Source organism: Cyrtonyx montezumae, unplaced genomic scaffold (genome assembly GCF_038088225.1).
Source record: "Cyrtonyx montezumae isolate F1298 unplaced genomic scaffold, pur_monq_1.0 scaffold_3, whole genome shotgun sequence".
NCBI classification, from domain to species: Eukaryota; Metazoa; Chordata; class Aves; order Galliformes; family Odontophoridae; genus Cyrtonyx; species Cyrtonyx montezumae.
The window spans coordinates 895,675-911,480 of record NW_027072034.1 but is presented as its reverse complement, the minus strand read 5'-3'; the positions used below and the strand labels follow the sequence as shown (position 1 = coordinate 911,480).

General features: G+C 42.8%; 2 protein-coding genes across 2 annotated transcripts; one reads left to right on the top strand and one right to left on the bottom strand.

The window, feature by feature from the left end:
• Positions 1-1,502: 1,502 nt before the first annotated feature.
• NUDT15 (nudix hydrolase 15) lies at positions 1,503-2,380 on the top strand. The gene is made up of 3 exons (XM_065743904.1): positions 1,503-1,715; positions 1,807-1,997; positions 2,174-2,380. Exons 1-3 carry the CDS (start codon positions 1,564-1,566, stop codon positions 2,317-2,319), a joined length of 489 nt encoding a protein of 162 aa, XP_065599976.1. The 5' UTR covers positions 1,503-1,563; the 3' UTR covers positions 2,320-2,380.
• A 3,596-nt stretch (positions 2,381-5,976) lies between these two features.
• On the bottom strand, positions 5,977-14,304 carry MED4 (mediator complex subunit 4). Its single transcript, XM_065743901.1, has 7 exons — positions 14,195-14,304; positions 11,849-11,915; positions 11,365-11,535; positions 10,926-10,983; positions 9,561-9,647; positions 8,181-8,312; positions 5,977-6,589 (listed from the first exon to the last, which is right to left on the bottom strand). The coding sequence occupies exons 1-7, from the start codon at positions 14,287-14,289 to the stop codon at positions 6,417-6,419; spliced, it is 783 nt and encodes a 260-aa protein (XP_065599973.1). The 5' UTR covers positions 14,290-14,304; the 3' UTR covers positions 5,977-6,416.
• Positions 14,305-15,806: the final 1,502 nt, after the last annotated feature.

Below are 15,806 nucleotides of genomic sequence, written 5' to 3'. Positions count from 1 at the left end.
TGAACATTAAGCAACACTTCACCGTTTCTCCTCATATAGGAATCGTGAGGTGCCAGGGAAGGTTATTTGATGAGAGGTTCACTGCAGCAAAAGGAATTTACTTGCACAAAAACTATGACAAGTTATCCTTCACATCGTGTGTAGTTCAGTAGTGGAGCACCTTACCACAGATGGTGCAAATGTCAGAACTTCATATGGGCTCAAGAGGGGTCTTCATAAATTCAAAGTAAAGAGAAAAATGATACTAAATACTCAGAAGCCACCTTTGCCTCGAGAAGTCGGTGAGATGAAAATGCCAGTAGATGAACAGTCAAAAGCCCTGTTATGTTTTCTTGCCTAACAGAGATCCATGTTGGACCACCAGCAACTGTCCTTGATGGATTTTTGGCCTGAACTCAGAGAGACATTAATATTCTTCGGTCTCAATCTATCCTGTTTTTGAATACACACAGGAGATTTACAGAAGTTGGATCACAGTCCATCTTTTCCAGACTATGAGTTGCCCAAGGTCACATAAAAAGTTAATGGCAGAGCTACAAATATAACAGAGTTGTCTCACCTCCTACACCCATTCTGATGACTCAATCTTGTCTGTCTACACCACAGCAAAGAAAAAAAACTAACAAGCAATTAAAATAGTAAAGCAATTTCTTGCAAATGCACATCATTATTCTCCATAAATCACTGTGAAGACTGTGACCACTTTGGGACTGATGGTATGTCTTGATGAAAAAGAATACTCTTAATGGAATCAGATGTGAATGATAATACCAGCATTAATATAGAAAAGAATATTCTGTTGGGGTTTTTTAAGTACAAGAGTTAAATTGTGAGAGTCAGTGAAGGTTATAGAAACAAAACTTTTTTTGGCCTTTTCTGAAGTATGATATTAGACACAAGAATTTTGTGTTCTGTGATAAGGGAGTACACAAAAACCTTAAAGCTCTTATATATTCTGATAATGAGTTGGAGCTTACAGAGAGGGCAGGATTGTGGAGAACTGTGCAGATCACAGATTTGTAATAAAGTGTCTCTGTCTCACACAGCATCCTTATAACAAAGCTGAGTAGGTGTGGAATAGGTGAGTGGACAGTGAGGTGGGTTGAGGAGTGGCTGCCTGGCAGAGCTCAAAGGGTTGTGATCAGTGGTGCAGAGTCCAGTTGGAGGCCTGTACTTAGCAGTGTTCCCCAGGGGTCAGTGCTGGGTCCGGTCCTGTTCATGAACTTCATCAACGACCTTGATGAGGGGATAGAGTCCACCCTCAGCAAATTTGCTGATGATACAATACTTGGAAGGCTGTGCTGCCACTCGGTGAGACCTGGACAGGCTGGAGAGTTGGGCAGAGCAAAACCAGATGAGGTTCAAGCAGAGCAAGTGTAGAGTCCTGTAACAAATGAGGACCAACCACATGCAGCAGCACAGATTGGGATACGACCTACTGGAGAGGCCACGCCTCTCCCCGAGACGCCGCTACGCGTATGCGCAGCCGCGCACTTCCATAGCCGCTGTTGCCACGGGCGTGAGACCGAGTGGGGCCACCTTCGTGCAGAGCTCGCGGCCGCCATGGGCGAAGCGGCGCGGCCCCAGCGCCCCGGGATCGGTGTGGGGGTGGTGGTCACCAGTCCCGCGCACCCCAATTGCGTCCTGCTGGGCAAGAGGAAAGGCCCGGTGGGAGCCGGCACGTACCAGCTCCCCGGAGGCCACCTAGAGTTCGGGTAGGATCCCCGTGCCCCATGGCGGCGCGGACAGCCTGCCGCCCGCGGGGCCGCCGCCCTTCTGACGGGGCCGCGCTTCATCCACCCGCAGGGAGAGCCTGGCGGAGTGCGCCGTCAGGGAGACGATGGAGGAGGCGGCGCTGTGCCTGCGCAACGTGCGCTTCGCTTCCGCCGTCAACGCAGTGTGCGCCGCCGCGCGTTACCACTACGTCACGGTCCTCATGAAGGGCGAAGCCGAGCCGGGGGCGGAGCCGCGCAACTGCGAGCCCGACAAGAACGAGGGTGAGGAGTGCGCATGCGCTGCCGAAACGGGAGGGGCGGGACCATGACGGAGGGGCGGGGCTGCTGGGTTGTTTAACCTTGAGTGTGAGTACGGCGTTGTCAGCTTACGTGATCTGTCTGTGCCGATTTGCAGAGGTAGTATGGTCTCGATGTTATTAATCTTTTTGTTTTTGCAGGTTGGGAATGGGTGAAGTGGGATGAGTTTCCCCCGGCGGAGCAGCTCTTCTGGGCCCTGCGGTGCCTGAGGGAGCAAGGCTACAACCCTTTCACGGAAGAGCTCGATCACCTGAAGGGTTACACGGGGAGCCACCAGCTGGCATGAAACCCGGCAGCGTAACTGCCCAAAGGACCAAGCCACTCTTTTGGTGCAGAGATCCAAAGGACACGGCCTGCCTACTGTGCCCACGTAAAAGCAGTGTTAACTGCAGCGCCCAAGATGCCACATGCTGCAGTGCTTTCACCTGGCTTGTCATGCAGCCAGGAGGTAGAGGGGCTCCCTTCCAAGGCAGCTCTTCAACTGCAAATGCCTTCTGTACCCATTAATGATCCATGTTTTCCTTTAGGCATACTGTTTTATCTGAGGAATCTTTACACAGATGAGATGCCCTTTGGAAGCGAATGAGAGACTCGCTTGGAAACTGCTGTAGCAGCGTGCCCAGGGGAAAAGGGTTTGTTTAAACAACAGTCCTGGTTTCTGCATAAAGCTGTTTTGTATATCATGCAAGAATACATCTTAGACCAATGTTTAAACTTTGCATTGTTTCATAGCTCCAGTTAAGATTCTTTCATATGGATTATGAAAGCAGCATTTCTTTCCAAAGAATGGCTTGCTCTCCAACAGTATAATTGAAATCTGTATCATAAACATTAAACTGCTGGAGAGAACAAAAATTCTCTGACCCACTTTGCCACCTCCTTTCATCTACCTTCTGTTTGCACTCTCTCTGTTGCAATAGAACTTATTTACAAAGCATTTCAGATCACAGTTGATTACCATTTCTGACCATGTTACTGAATTAAGAGGTCAGAGTCAAGGCACCTCCAGTCCTCTGTGCTGACACGACACATTGTGCAAACCAGCTCATTGATGGGTGCATGGCTCTGTGTCAGACAGTTGCAATTTTTGGCTTAGGAGGGGTGACATTAAACAGCACAGATGGATGTAATTCTTTATGGCCATTAGGATTTGATTGAAATCTTAATTTTCTGCATGAGGCAACCCAGTAATTGAACTGATAGCAAACGTGATCACACAACACATACAAAAATGATTAATCACTTTTAAAGAAACAGTAACCAAACTTGGCTCTCTTCAAGTTATAGGTATGAGGGCTTTAGCCATTAATTCTTGGATAAGGACTGTGACTTATAGAAATCATATAGTTCTTTTTTTTTTCCCTCTCCAGGGTTACATTAAAACACATTTGTTTGTTCTGTTTAGATATACCCACTGTAGAAAGTTACTTGAGATGTATACTTTTTTTGAAGTAATGTGCTTGTTTATTTAAAAATCAAAATTGCCAAATTATACACTGACTTTGCAATTCTTGAATGAGATTGAATACCTTAAAGCTCTTCCCAGCGTTGCATAAAAACACTCTTAAATGGAGAAGACTTTCTACATGAAGCAGGCAGAACAATAAAAGGCACAAGGACACTTCCTAGGTGATGCTCCAAATTCTATGCACAGTTTCCATTATGACAGATTTTATCTAAAGAAAGATTTTGTTTAAAAAGCAGTTTTGAAACTGAGAAATTCCTTTACTTCTCTATCTTAGTATGAAACTTATTTTTCTGTTCAGAAGTAGAGATTTTCTTTGCAAAAGCAATTTTATGTATACTAACAAGTAATTTCATTCAGCTGGCAACAAAGAGGTTGTAGGATGAGCTGACAGATGTCCAGCCCATCTGTCCTAATGAATAATTGAAAAATAAAAGTTAAAATTCAAACAACTTATTGGTCTTTTAAGTTTTGGAAGGTATCTGAGTCTTGATGGGAAAACCCAGGTCAGTGCACAATTAGTGCAATAACTGTAGTTACAGTTAATGGTCATATTCACTCCATCTGTTGCAAATAGACCAGTATCAGAATAGAATGAGGACACAGTATCATCATATGTCAGGGTTACCATTCCCTTTCCAGGTGGACTGATTTAATGACAGCTGATTGCAGTAATGCCCTATCAACAGTCCTCAAGTTAACTCATTCTGAATGCACCTCACATTACTATTTCTCACACAGCATACCCCACAACACTCCCAGAATTGGATGCTTAATCATTTTCAGCTGTTATTTTCAACCAAGCAGAAATTCCAAAAATCAAATGTAAAACTAAGTAGGAAAATGTATTCTGCACACAGCTAAGCAACAGAACACACAGTTAAACCTTTGTAGTTCATGTTAAATTGCTTACAGTGACCAGAATCTTTATACTCAACAAAACAGTCCTGAACATAGAGTTTTGAGCATTTAAGCAATGAAACTTCTTATCTAGGATGCACCTTACATACCAAGCCTGATTTTATGCCCTAGAGCAGCAAGGTGAACTGTAGAAAGAGCTGAATTAAATATGATGGAACAGGTAACTTAGTGATACCCTTTAATCCTTTAACAACTTAGTGAACAACCCAGGAAAGTAAGTGGTTATTTTACAAAACTCAGCTTCTCTTCCTTTTTGGAAACAACCACCCAACTTCTCAGTATTCAAATGAGTGAATCACATGATACTGCCATGTAAGACTTTCGGTTTCATTACACTTCTCATAAGTAATGATTATTTCTGTTAGGATGGTTAATTTATGTTGATCCAGATGCACCTGGCCTCTCTTAAAGGGGAAACACTTCTTTTAAAAGACATCCAGAGGGTAGGCATCGAAGAGAAAAAGCTGATCCTAGCATAATTCTTATTCATAGCTATTTTAACCTTTAATTACAACTGCAAAAGAGGTAAAAATTCTTGTAAGTGAAAATCCCTCTGAAAGCAATAGCTGAGACAAAACCAAATTGCCCATTTCCTTTTTCTTAATGCTTAATATTAAACTGCTTGAACCTGAAGAGGTGACTTTCATTTCTATATCTCCATGGGACTTGCACATATATTGGTCATATGGTAGCATTATTGACATTGCTGAAGGCCTGCCTGAGCAAATGAGGAAGGATTCCTGATTTAACAGCTATTTCCCGCACAGAATATGCAAAAGCTGAGGTAACTTTTATCTGAGCTTCAGGTAACCTTAATAGTAAGGCAGGGCAACAACCTGTAACTGGCATAAGTAATTGTTTTGCATAAGTAACCTGATCAAATCAGAAAAATAAGGAGAGTAGCTGTCATCATATGACTCCCTAAGCAAAACAGAACAAAGAAAGCTAAGGGAAATGACTTTGGAAAGATGAAAGAACACTTACAGCTGAGGTAAAAATGCAACTGCTGAAGCAAACAAACCAACAGGTTCAAAGAAGTGAAATAAATTATAGGTGATGAGACTGAATAAATAGTGAGCTCCTTCTGAACTGGAAAGGGAAAGAGCTGAACCTGCAGTATGATCTAAAGCATCCAGAGCACCAAGGTCCTGACCGAAGTGTGGGGTCTGGCAAGTGGGCACTCCACATCACTGCTTCAGGGTCTGCAGTTATGTGTGCACCTGATAGGCTCAGCTGAAAAGAACAGACTTGCAGGTGCTGACTGCTCAGCTGCTTCTAACACTGACCCTGCATTTTGCAAAGGGAAAAAAAGGAGCACAAATTACTGAAACTTAATCAGAAATCGAACACATTGCAATTAAACATGCTGACCATGATTTATGTTTGGAGACTTATGCAGATTTATGTTTGGAGACTGCAGCAAAGTTGCATCAAAGGTGAGTTTATTATATATTACAATAATTACAAACTTCTTTTTTTAAACACCTTATTGCCATAGTTTTGTTCTTAGAACACACCAGGTGATCAACAACATGCATTTCAGCAGTAACAAAAAAAAAAGAATAAAATTACAAATGTTATGCTTTATTTCTGTGCCATAGAAAAGGCTGTCTTCAAAAGAGGAGTTACTAACAAATATACAAGGGGATTCCCCTTACACCTTTTTTCCCAGGAACATTGTCATCTAATATGTATAGTAAATATATATAACACACACGCACATCTCTCTCACAAACATACACATTCATACATTTACATCACCACTGGAAATTTGACATCTCATCCAGCAGAAAGCTCCCAGTCATTTTAGTTGAACATCTAATGGAAAAGGAAATATGGGACGTTCATGGTTCAAAATAAGCCACTCTTATTTTTGAGCTAGCTGCATCTTCACCCTGTACAGGGCTGCCAGCATCATAAAAGGGACTGTGACGAACAGCATCCAAGCTACCTTCACCACAGGAAAGGTCTACTAGGGATACCATCCCCTCTTGTACCTAGTCTGAGTCACTGCTGCTGCTTGAGGAGTCTGTTGACATCACTTCTACATCATCTTCGTTCTCTTTATTGTGTCCTGGAGGCTCCAACATGAAGTCATTACTATGATTAGGAGGTAGCATGTTCATTGACATATCACTTGACTGCCAAGGATACTGAGGAGCGAGCACATCTGGAAACAAGGGGCATAATCAAGCTATCAGCTTTGCACATGCACCAACTCAATAAGACAGCTCAAAACAACACAGTATAAAAATTAAAGCAAATCTTAGAAACATCACTTTTTTGGACAGCTGAAAACATCTTGTGATGGAGTCATCCTGTCACTGCAAAAGCCTACTCTGCCAGGGGCCCACTCATGTAGGTGGCTTAATCTCTCATCGAAACAAAGATTTAATTTCATAACAGTATATATTCAAACTGTGTTTTGAAGATGAAAAGCTCTGTATGAACTTAGAAGTCAAAACCACTGCCAGTTATGAAAACAGTCATCCTCAGTCACAGTGCAAAAACAGATAAAAACCCTATAAAAATAAGTAAGGTAGACACAAATTCAGATTTAAGTTTAGTCTGAATTTGGCTGAAATACCTTGGTTATCCTTCTTCCAAGAGCAAATACAATACACCAAACGCAAAGGAAAAAAGAAGTCTTTACTACAAAACCAGGGCCATAAGCAGACGCATCTGGGAGGTAGGAATGCCTCAGTGTCCCAGCAGACCAGCAACAGCAGCTGGTCCAACTCCAACTTCTCTCAAATCTATTTCACTATATCTTTTACTTCCAAAGCCCTTCCAACATGTTATTTCTCATGCTCCTACAGGGAAACCCCTCCCTCCACAACATTTCACAGTCTCTCCCCTCTTTGCCTGGAAAATACCTCCCACTTCAAAGCTCCAGCACATCTACATCATTTCTGTTCCCTTCCTTCTCCATCTCTACTCCTAGAGCTGTGCTTCAGCTCCTCTCACTGCCCAACACTGTAGCTGAAGTTTATCCCATGAAAAGAAACCAGCTTTCTCTCACTTATAGCAAGAATTAAAGACGATTAGAGCTAGAACTGAACAAAAACCACCCACGTGGAATAGCATGCAGAAAGACACGGCACTGCCAAGGCAGAGGGTCTCACTCAGATGCTGCCTAACTCAGAGGCACACAAACTCCAGACACCTGAGATCCCATTTATGGAACTACAGCCACAGTTCGCTACCACTATTACTGCATTAGCTAGCTACATAAACCCAACTCACCACCAGATGTGATGACACAATACAGCCTTCATACCAGCTCTACACTTGCTTTAGGAAGACCTATGCACAAGGCACCACCTTTCCAGCAGTCCTTGAAAATATCTTTTCAGCCCAGAATTTAGAAGACAGTAGAAGACAATAAACTGCTTTTCTTCTGAATACAGCATTCACAATTCCATTGTCATCACCCCCAAGAAAAAATTGCTTTGGAAATACTTGTAATATGATTTAATATGAATCAGCACACAGCATTTTATAAATAAATTAATTGTTGGACAGCTAAGTGAGTTTTCCTTATATTTACTTTGTTCTAGTGTCTGCAGTATAATTTAACATGAAACAAACAAGCAAACAAGTTAATTTCTGTTAACTTTATTGCTTAGTCCTTCACTGCTAGGGAACAATGTTGGCTTCATTTTTCATTTTTAATTCTGATTTGCCATTTCTGAGAAATATTTGATATTATTATTCCTTGTATAGTCAGAGTAAAAAAAAAAAAGCTGAACTTCTCTTACCTGGCAATCTGCCTGCTGCAAGTGCATCCCCTGGTAAGTGTCCATTAACCCCATTAGTAGATGGGTTGTTCATCTGACCCAAGAGACCACTCCTCATTTCTAAATCTGTAGGATACGGCCTACGTGGGTCCCCTATTAATAATAATAAGCAAATATTATCTTTTGTCTCTTCTGCGTCTAGTTTCCTGTTTGGATAAAAAATGAGCATCGCACCATTCTGTTAAAACTGAATACTTTCCTTGTTCATTCCTATTTGTTATAAAAATTACACTAAATAAAAAGTTCAGAACATCTTCACCCTCTCTCTCTCCTACTTGACAGCTAAATAATAAGGACAAGGGACCAAAGGACTCAAAGTAGTCCCACAGAGAAGGGCTTAAGGATACTCATGGATGAAAAATAGGGCATGAGCAGCCAGTACATGCTTGCAGCCCAGAAAGCCAACCATATACTGAGCTACATCATAAGCAGAATGGCCAGATGACTGAAGGAGGTGATTCTCTCCTTATCCTCTACCCTCGTGAGACTTCAGCTTAAGTACTATATTCAGCTCTAGGGCCTTCAGCATTAAGAAAAATAGACACAGAGCTGTTGGAGCAGGTGTAGAGGAGAGCCACGAAGATCGTCAGAGGGCTGGAGCACCTCTCCTACAAAGAGGGACTGAAGCTGTTTAGACTTGAGAGAGGCTCTGGGGAGATCTCATTACAACCTTTCAATACTTACAGAGGGCTCACATAAAAAGATGGAGAGAGTGCCTTTTTACAAGAACACAGTGATAGATTTACATTAGCTATAAACCAAATAAGACATAAAAGTAGATTGACATTAGATATTAGCAAGACATTCTTCACTATGAAGGTGCTGAGGCACTGGAACAGGCTGCCAGAGGCTTCGAAAGCCTCATCTTTGCAAGTGCTGAAGGGGATTGAAACTGAATGGTCTTTAAGGTCCCTTACAACCCAAGTCATTCTATGATCTTATGACAAATACTGCAAGAAAAAAAATTCCTCCGTTTTTATTTTGGATAATGTAGCTCCAAAAACAATCATAACGGTCAATGGAGTGAGATGTAGGGCTTTCATTACTAGGTTACTAAAATCCTGTGTAAAGCAAAGGGACACAAACACAGAAGTCTTTAAAATACTTCTACCTTGCAACTGGGGGTTAACATTCAGGAAAAAATAAAGCAAACTAATGAAAGAAGACCTATCAGTTAACAGAAGTCTGCAACTTCATAGGCTTCTACAGGGGCACATGAAGTCAGTAGTTCTCTTGGAAATACCAGATATATGAGTGATAAACAAAGTATATCTTTAATAAATTGAACTGTTCTTCATTGTGTAAAAGCATTCTAAAACCAGATAGCGATGTGGTATTTACCTGGTACCCATGTCAGAGGGGCACAAACAGCATTGCTAGCACTGATCCTGTGGGCGTACTTAATTATTTCTTCAGATGAAATGGCACCTGGAAGAAGGAAAAAAATTACTACATCTAAGAAATGGCATCATACAATTTTCTCTGAACATTAGACAGGTTTTCATATTGAAAAAAATAGGAATGTCATGCTGTCAAACATCAAGAGCACGTTTCAAGTGCAATGTGTGCTAAGAGACTAGACTGTACAGAACAAGCATCAGACTGAACTTACGTTAACAGCCATAAGTTCAGTATGCCTTCAGTGGTAACAGCTCTTCAACCTTTTTAAGAAACACAAACCAGTATCTTCCTTCCACAGCACACTTGACAAGTGTATTTCTTAAGAAAACTTCAGCACTTTTACTACAGAATTTCTGCAGTAATTAAAATCACTTTTTTGTAACTATTTTAATACCTGTAGTAGCCCTTCTCTAATAGATACTTGTATTTGATTTACTAGAATCTTTACAAAATTCCTTGATTTGTTTAGACAAAGAAAGTACAGCAAAAATGTTAAAAGGTAATGTAAACAAGACTTAAAAATGCCACCTAACAAAATCAGTTTAGCTTGGCAATTGCCACAGCATAGCAACAATTGATAGAAATACAAACAAGTATCATCAGCTGTAATGGTATAAAAGCAATAGGACCAGCACAATCCAGCAGATAACACAAAAGAAGAGTGCTCACCCATCTCTGAGAATCAAGGCTTGCAATGGAAAACACCACAGAGAAGGGAACTCCAAAAAGAGATCATCCCTCTGTGGCCATCAGCCCTTAAATGAGGTCTAAGAGGGGTTAAGCCAGGCTCCACCCCTTCTGGTCACACAGGTGAATCACCTTCACACCTGTGCTCCCAGAGCAACAGGTCTTTCCTTCAGGTGCTCAATCAGTAGTTCAGGCTGTGACCCAGCAGTTGCCATGCTAATCAGCCTTCTATACACGATGTTATTTTATAATATACTCGCACACAAAAATTCTTTCACTTTTCCTAGTCATTCACTAGTCACACTGAAGTGATTTGCCTTCAGTGAGACATTTAGGTAAGCACACAGACTTATCAGTCCAAGAAGAGCATCAAGAAACCTGAATTCAAGACTAATACATGTCTGCCACAAAAAAAAAAAAGTTCTTAAGAAAAAAAACCCACATAACTCAACCTTTGTGTTGAAATGGTATACAGGTTCATAATGAAGTCAAAATCTGTTTAGACACAAAGTATTTGAAATCTACAGATGACAACCTTAAGAAAAAAATTCTAACTTGAGCTCACTTGCAACATTCTTTACAGCTGTTTGTATACTGTGTACAATCATGGATACTCACCTTTCCTTGCCTTTTCAATTGATTTCAGTTTTTCCTTTGCTTGATAAACAGCTGTTGCCTAATTGTGGGGAAAAAAAGAAACAACACTAAACCAATACTTCAATACATCTTTCATTTGTATCCTTCTGTATTAAGTTCTCTGTGAAGAAAATCATGCATTTAATCACATTAAGAGAGAAACTACACAGGAAACATTTCAAAATAAACAGAAATAAAGTAGATTTTGAAGAAAATTGTCAATATAAAGCAATTTAATGCATGATAAGGAAGTAGTGTTACGGGGGGGAGGGGGGGAAGACAACAGAACAACCAACACTAACGCACTCACAAAGTTTTAAACATTTAAATCTTCTCATACTGACACAAAACTGCTCTCTCCAAAACAATTTTTTCCCCTACTAATAGATGCTCAGAAGCAAACACATCATTATGAACTTACCAGTATGTGCTCTGCCTCCTTCAGTTGCTTCTGCAGCTGCTGAATATCATTATCTCTCTTTTCTACTACTTTTTCTAAAAGCTGCATTTCATGATGGATTTTCCCCTGATCAACTGCCAACTTCATTAGCTCTTGAAACTCTCCATCTCTCTGAATCAGCAGCTCCAGGATCTATTGGACAAGAGTTTTGGAGAACTTCTAATTAGCTCGAGTAACAACATACTCTCAATCATGCTGCAAAAAGCAACTGATACCCACAAGAGTATTTTTTTCTTGCACAAAAAATGAATTATTGCTTGCTCTGATTGCAGAAACATTCTGTGAAGCATACAGCAAATGAATAAGCAATCAAAAACATGGAACCAAGAATGTTTTTACAGTGATGCCAAAGTTTCATCATCACTGTTTGTCCAAATACAAAGGGAGAAAATAAAAAAATAGTGATCAGCTGCACAGAGAATGATAATTAGGAAAGTCAATTTACCTGGCTCTCTTCTCCTGGTTGTGGAAGCTTCTGGTTTCTTGAAATGGCCAAAATTTCAATTAGTTCCCTGAAAGGAAAACTGTATTTATGCAATTTTCTAAGTCATTATTTGCAAATCCCATCAAATCATCCTCAACTGAATATTTACATCATTATAACAGCATTCGCGTACCTGAGTATTTTACAGTTGTACCTTACAATGTTGATGTTTCACAACTACAAGTAATTCTGTAGATTCATGACTGAGTATGCTTCCTTTTTTGTTCTTTGAGCTCATGAAGTGTTCAAATGTATCCATACTTAAAATGAGCTAAGTTCTTGTCCAACTACATTAGACACGAGCAGAAGCTGAGAGAGCAAACAGCACAGTTAAATGTGTTTTTATCCTGTTTCTAACCACCTTTGTTGCAAGAGAGCATGAACACTGAATTGTCTACATCATTTTTGTTCTCTACTTCTCAATTTCATTTTATTTCTACTGCAGAGCAAATTTCACACTTGGGTTTACAGCAATTAAGTCTGTGTGTTCATATATCTGGAGTTTATTGTGAAGCTATTTCTATAAAATTAAGAATTTCCACAATGGTCTACCAGCTCTGCACTAAATACACACGAATACTGAAAAGCTAATACTCCAGGCCTAGGTTAAAAATGCTTCCCAAACAAACCACTTGATCTTGCTTCCAAGTACCCATTTACTTTGCCACCATCATGTAGAGCCATCAAGAATCTCAGAGGGAACTCACTAAACAGGATCATGCTGCAAAAAAGAATTTGCTATAAATTTGGCAAACGTGTTTGGTTTTTCAGGCTATGAACATAAGTTCAGTGCTACGCATGAGTAATCACTTATCCAAAGTAGGGTCCTTAGAACAGTACTGACACATTCTTTAGTCTAGTGCAAGCAGCTCAAGAGAGATGTGCAACTAAAACAGTAGCGGAGCTAGAACTTTAAAAACAACAGGTACTTCTCTGAATGTCTGAAAAAGCCCCCAACCAGTAACGCTTAAATACCAACTTGGAACAGGCTGCCCATGGGAGAGATGAAGTCACCACCCTTGAATACATTCACGAAACATATAGCTGTAGCATTGAAAAGGCAAAGGAAACAGTGCAAACAAGGAGGGTGAGCCGAACAGCTGGGCCGAGCTCAATGGGATGAGGTTCAATAAGACCAAGTGCCGGGTCCTGCACTTTGGCCACAATAACCCCATGCAATGCTATAGGCTTAGGGCAGAATGGCTTGAAGAATGTAGAGAGGAAAAGGACCTGGGGGTGTTGGTTGATGCTCGGCTTAACATGAGCCAGCAGTGTGCCCAGGCGGCCAAGAAGGCCAACAGCATCCTGGCCTGTATTAGAAATAGTGTAGCCAGCAGGAGCAGGGAGGTGATCATCCCCCTGTACTCAGCTCTGGTACGGCCGCACCTCGAGTACTGTGTTCAGTTTTGGGCCCCTCGCTACAAGAAGGACAATGAGGCCCTGGAGCATGTTCAGAGAAGGGCAACAAAACTGGTGAGGGGTCTGGAGCACAAGTCTTATGAGGAGCGGCTGAGGGAGCTGGGATTGTTTAGTCTGGATTAAAGAAGGCTCAGAGGAGACCTTATTGCACTCTACCACTTCCTGAAGGGGGGTTGTGGTGAGGAGGGGGTGGGCCTCTTCTCCCTGATAAATAACGACAGGACGAGAGGGAACGGCCACAAGTTGTGCCGGGGAAGATTTAGATTAGACCTGAGGAAACATTTTTTCTCTGAAAGAGTGATCAGGCACTGGAATGGCCTGCCTAGGGAGGTGGTTGAGGCACCATCCCCAGCGCTGTTCAAGAAGCGTTTAGATGAGGTACTAAGGGATTTGATTTAGTAGTTGGGTAGGGATAGTGATAGGAGGATGGTTGGACTAGATGATCTTGTAGGTCCTTTCCAACCTAATGTACCTATGAACCTAAAATTGGAAATAAAGCCTAAATGGAAACGAGAAGATCAACAGATGCACCTACTTTCCGTGCCCTACCTGTGTCAGCCAGTGAGCCACGCGGAAGGTTTGCAGTGAATAACAAAAGGCAACATTAATTAAATAAAAAGTGAATAACAAAAGGAATAACAAGCTGTTGGAAGGTACAGACAGCACAGGAAACGCAGGTACCAGCCGAGACAGAGGAACAAAGCTCCAGGCACAAGAACCACTGCGCAGCACCGCCGCAGCTCTCCCAGCCCCCGCTGCGGCCCGGGCTCCCTACCCTCAGTCCACGCGTCCCCAGGCCGCCGCTCTCCCCTCAGCCCAAGCCCCGTGCCCTCGCTCGCTGTCCTTGCCAGCGGCTCGGCACCGTGTAGCGGCCATCCCATCGGGTACCTGGCCAGGAGCTCGAGATCCTCCAGCGCCGCCAGCAGCCGCTCCCGGGTGCTGCTCCGCTCCCCACCTCCCCCGGCCGCCGTAGCAGCCGCCATTACGCTCACGGACCCGCCCCCGCCGCATCCAGCCCCGCACGGGCGGGCGGCAGCGCCTCCAGCGGCAGAAGGGACAGCGGCCGAAGGCGCATGCGTACTGCGGACAGCCAGGCAGGAGGCGGGAAGCGGCGGACGGTCGCGGGCGCCCTGAAGGGCGGGAAAGGGCGGACCCGACGGTTATAGGCGGGGCGGATCCCATCACTAGCCATCCCCGTATTCCTCAGTGCTGTATTCGCCCAGCTCTTGAACGCCTTGTGGGACGGTGACTCCACCACCTCCGTGGGCAGCCTTTGCCAGCGCCTCACTGCTCTTCCTGAGAAGAAATGTTTCCTAATATCCAGCCGGAGCCTCCCCTGACACAGCTTGAGGCCGTTCCCTCTCACCGTGTAGCTGTTACCTGGGAGAGGAGGCCGACCCCCACCTCCCTACAAGCAGCTCATTGCTGTTCTGAGTGCATTTCGTGTTCCTGGATTTCCATAGAAGAGCCTCTGAGTGGGATTCAGATGTGCTCTAAAGACCTGGAAAACAAATGATAAAGAAAGGGCTTGTGGCTGAATGACATCTTGTCTTTTTGTACTCAGTATCTGAGGGTCCCGATGTCCGAAAATCCTTTAGGTGGTTTTTATCAGATGGAGGAGGAAAGTGGCTGAGGAAAGTTAAGAGTGATTCTGAAAATGTGACAGCAGCCAAACGTGAGAGGTGTGGAGCCAGAGGCACTGCTCACCTGGGCTTCCTGCCCCACAAGCATCAGGACCTCACAGCCATTGAGCAAACATGATCGGCCCAATGTGCCAAGGCAGGGCACGTAGACTGCCCATGGCAGCCAACGGCAGCTCTGCTTCAATACAGATGTCTGCCTGCGCTGATGGGGCAGCTCACATGCACATCCTGCCCTCTGTCCTGTTGGTAGTTGAGCTAGAATTAAAAAAGAATGAGTTTTATGGGTTATGTTTTGTTATTTTTTTAAGTGTTGCTGTAATTTGGGTGGTTCTGTAAACAGGCCTGTAGCTCTGGGTGGGGTCACAAGGGAAGCCAGACTGAAGCCAGTGGAATTTTTTACATTCATGAAACTTTTGGCAATATGAAGAGATCAGGGCAGAAGGTGGAGGCAGATGAGGAGTGAAAACAAATCTAAGGCCAGGGCTTATGGCTGGGGTGAGCACTAAGGCAGAAGGCACGGTGTCCTCTGCCTCCATAATTCTCTCTTGCTTGCAGGCAGTTGCAGAACCCGCCAGCAAGCAGTGATTCACTTCTCTCTTGATTAGGGAAAGCTTTAGATGAATGATAACATCTCTGACTGTTCTTGTACTTTCGCTGATTATCTTTTTACCTCTTGTAATAAGTATGTCCCTGAGAAATTTACGCTTATTAAAAAAAAATGTAAGGCCAGAAACTCATTAATCATTGATTCTTTGAAATGTGGTTTAAGTAAACAATTCAGCATTCATGATGAAGTAGTGAGATTTGGCAACCCTGAGAAGAAAATAGCTGCCAACAAGAGTTATTTAAAATTCATT

Bases quoted from the DNA above. Each gene is read 5' to 3' on its own strand.
- NUDT15 (XM_065743904.1), top strand. From the start codon at position 1,564: ATGGGCGAAGCGGCGCGGCCCCAGCGCCCCGGGATCGGTGTGGGGGTG. The intron at 1,716-1,806 runs GTAGGATCCCCG...ATCCACCCGCAG, and splicing joins GGAGGCCACCTAGAGTTCGG to GGAGAGCCTGGCGGAGTGCG. The intron at 1,998-2,173 runs GTGAGGAGTGCG...TTGTTTTTGCAG, and splicing joins CGAGCCCGACAAGAACGAGG to GTTGGGAATGGGTGAAGTGG.
- MED4 (XM_065743901.1), bottom strand. From the start codon at position 14,289: ATGGCGGCTGCTACGGCGGCCGGGGGAGGTGGGGAGCGGAGCAGCACC. The intron at 11,536-11,848 runs GTAAATTGACTT...CTTGTCCAATAG, and splicing joins AACCAGGAGAAGAGAGCCAG to ATCCTGGAGCTGCTGATTCA. The intron at 6,590-8,180 runs GTAAGAGAAGTT...CCTTGTTTCCAG, and splicing joins TGCAGCAGGCAGATTGCCAG to ATGTGCTCGCTCCTCAGTAT.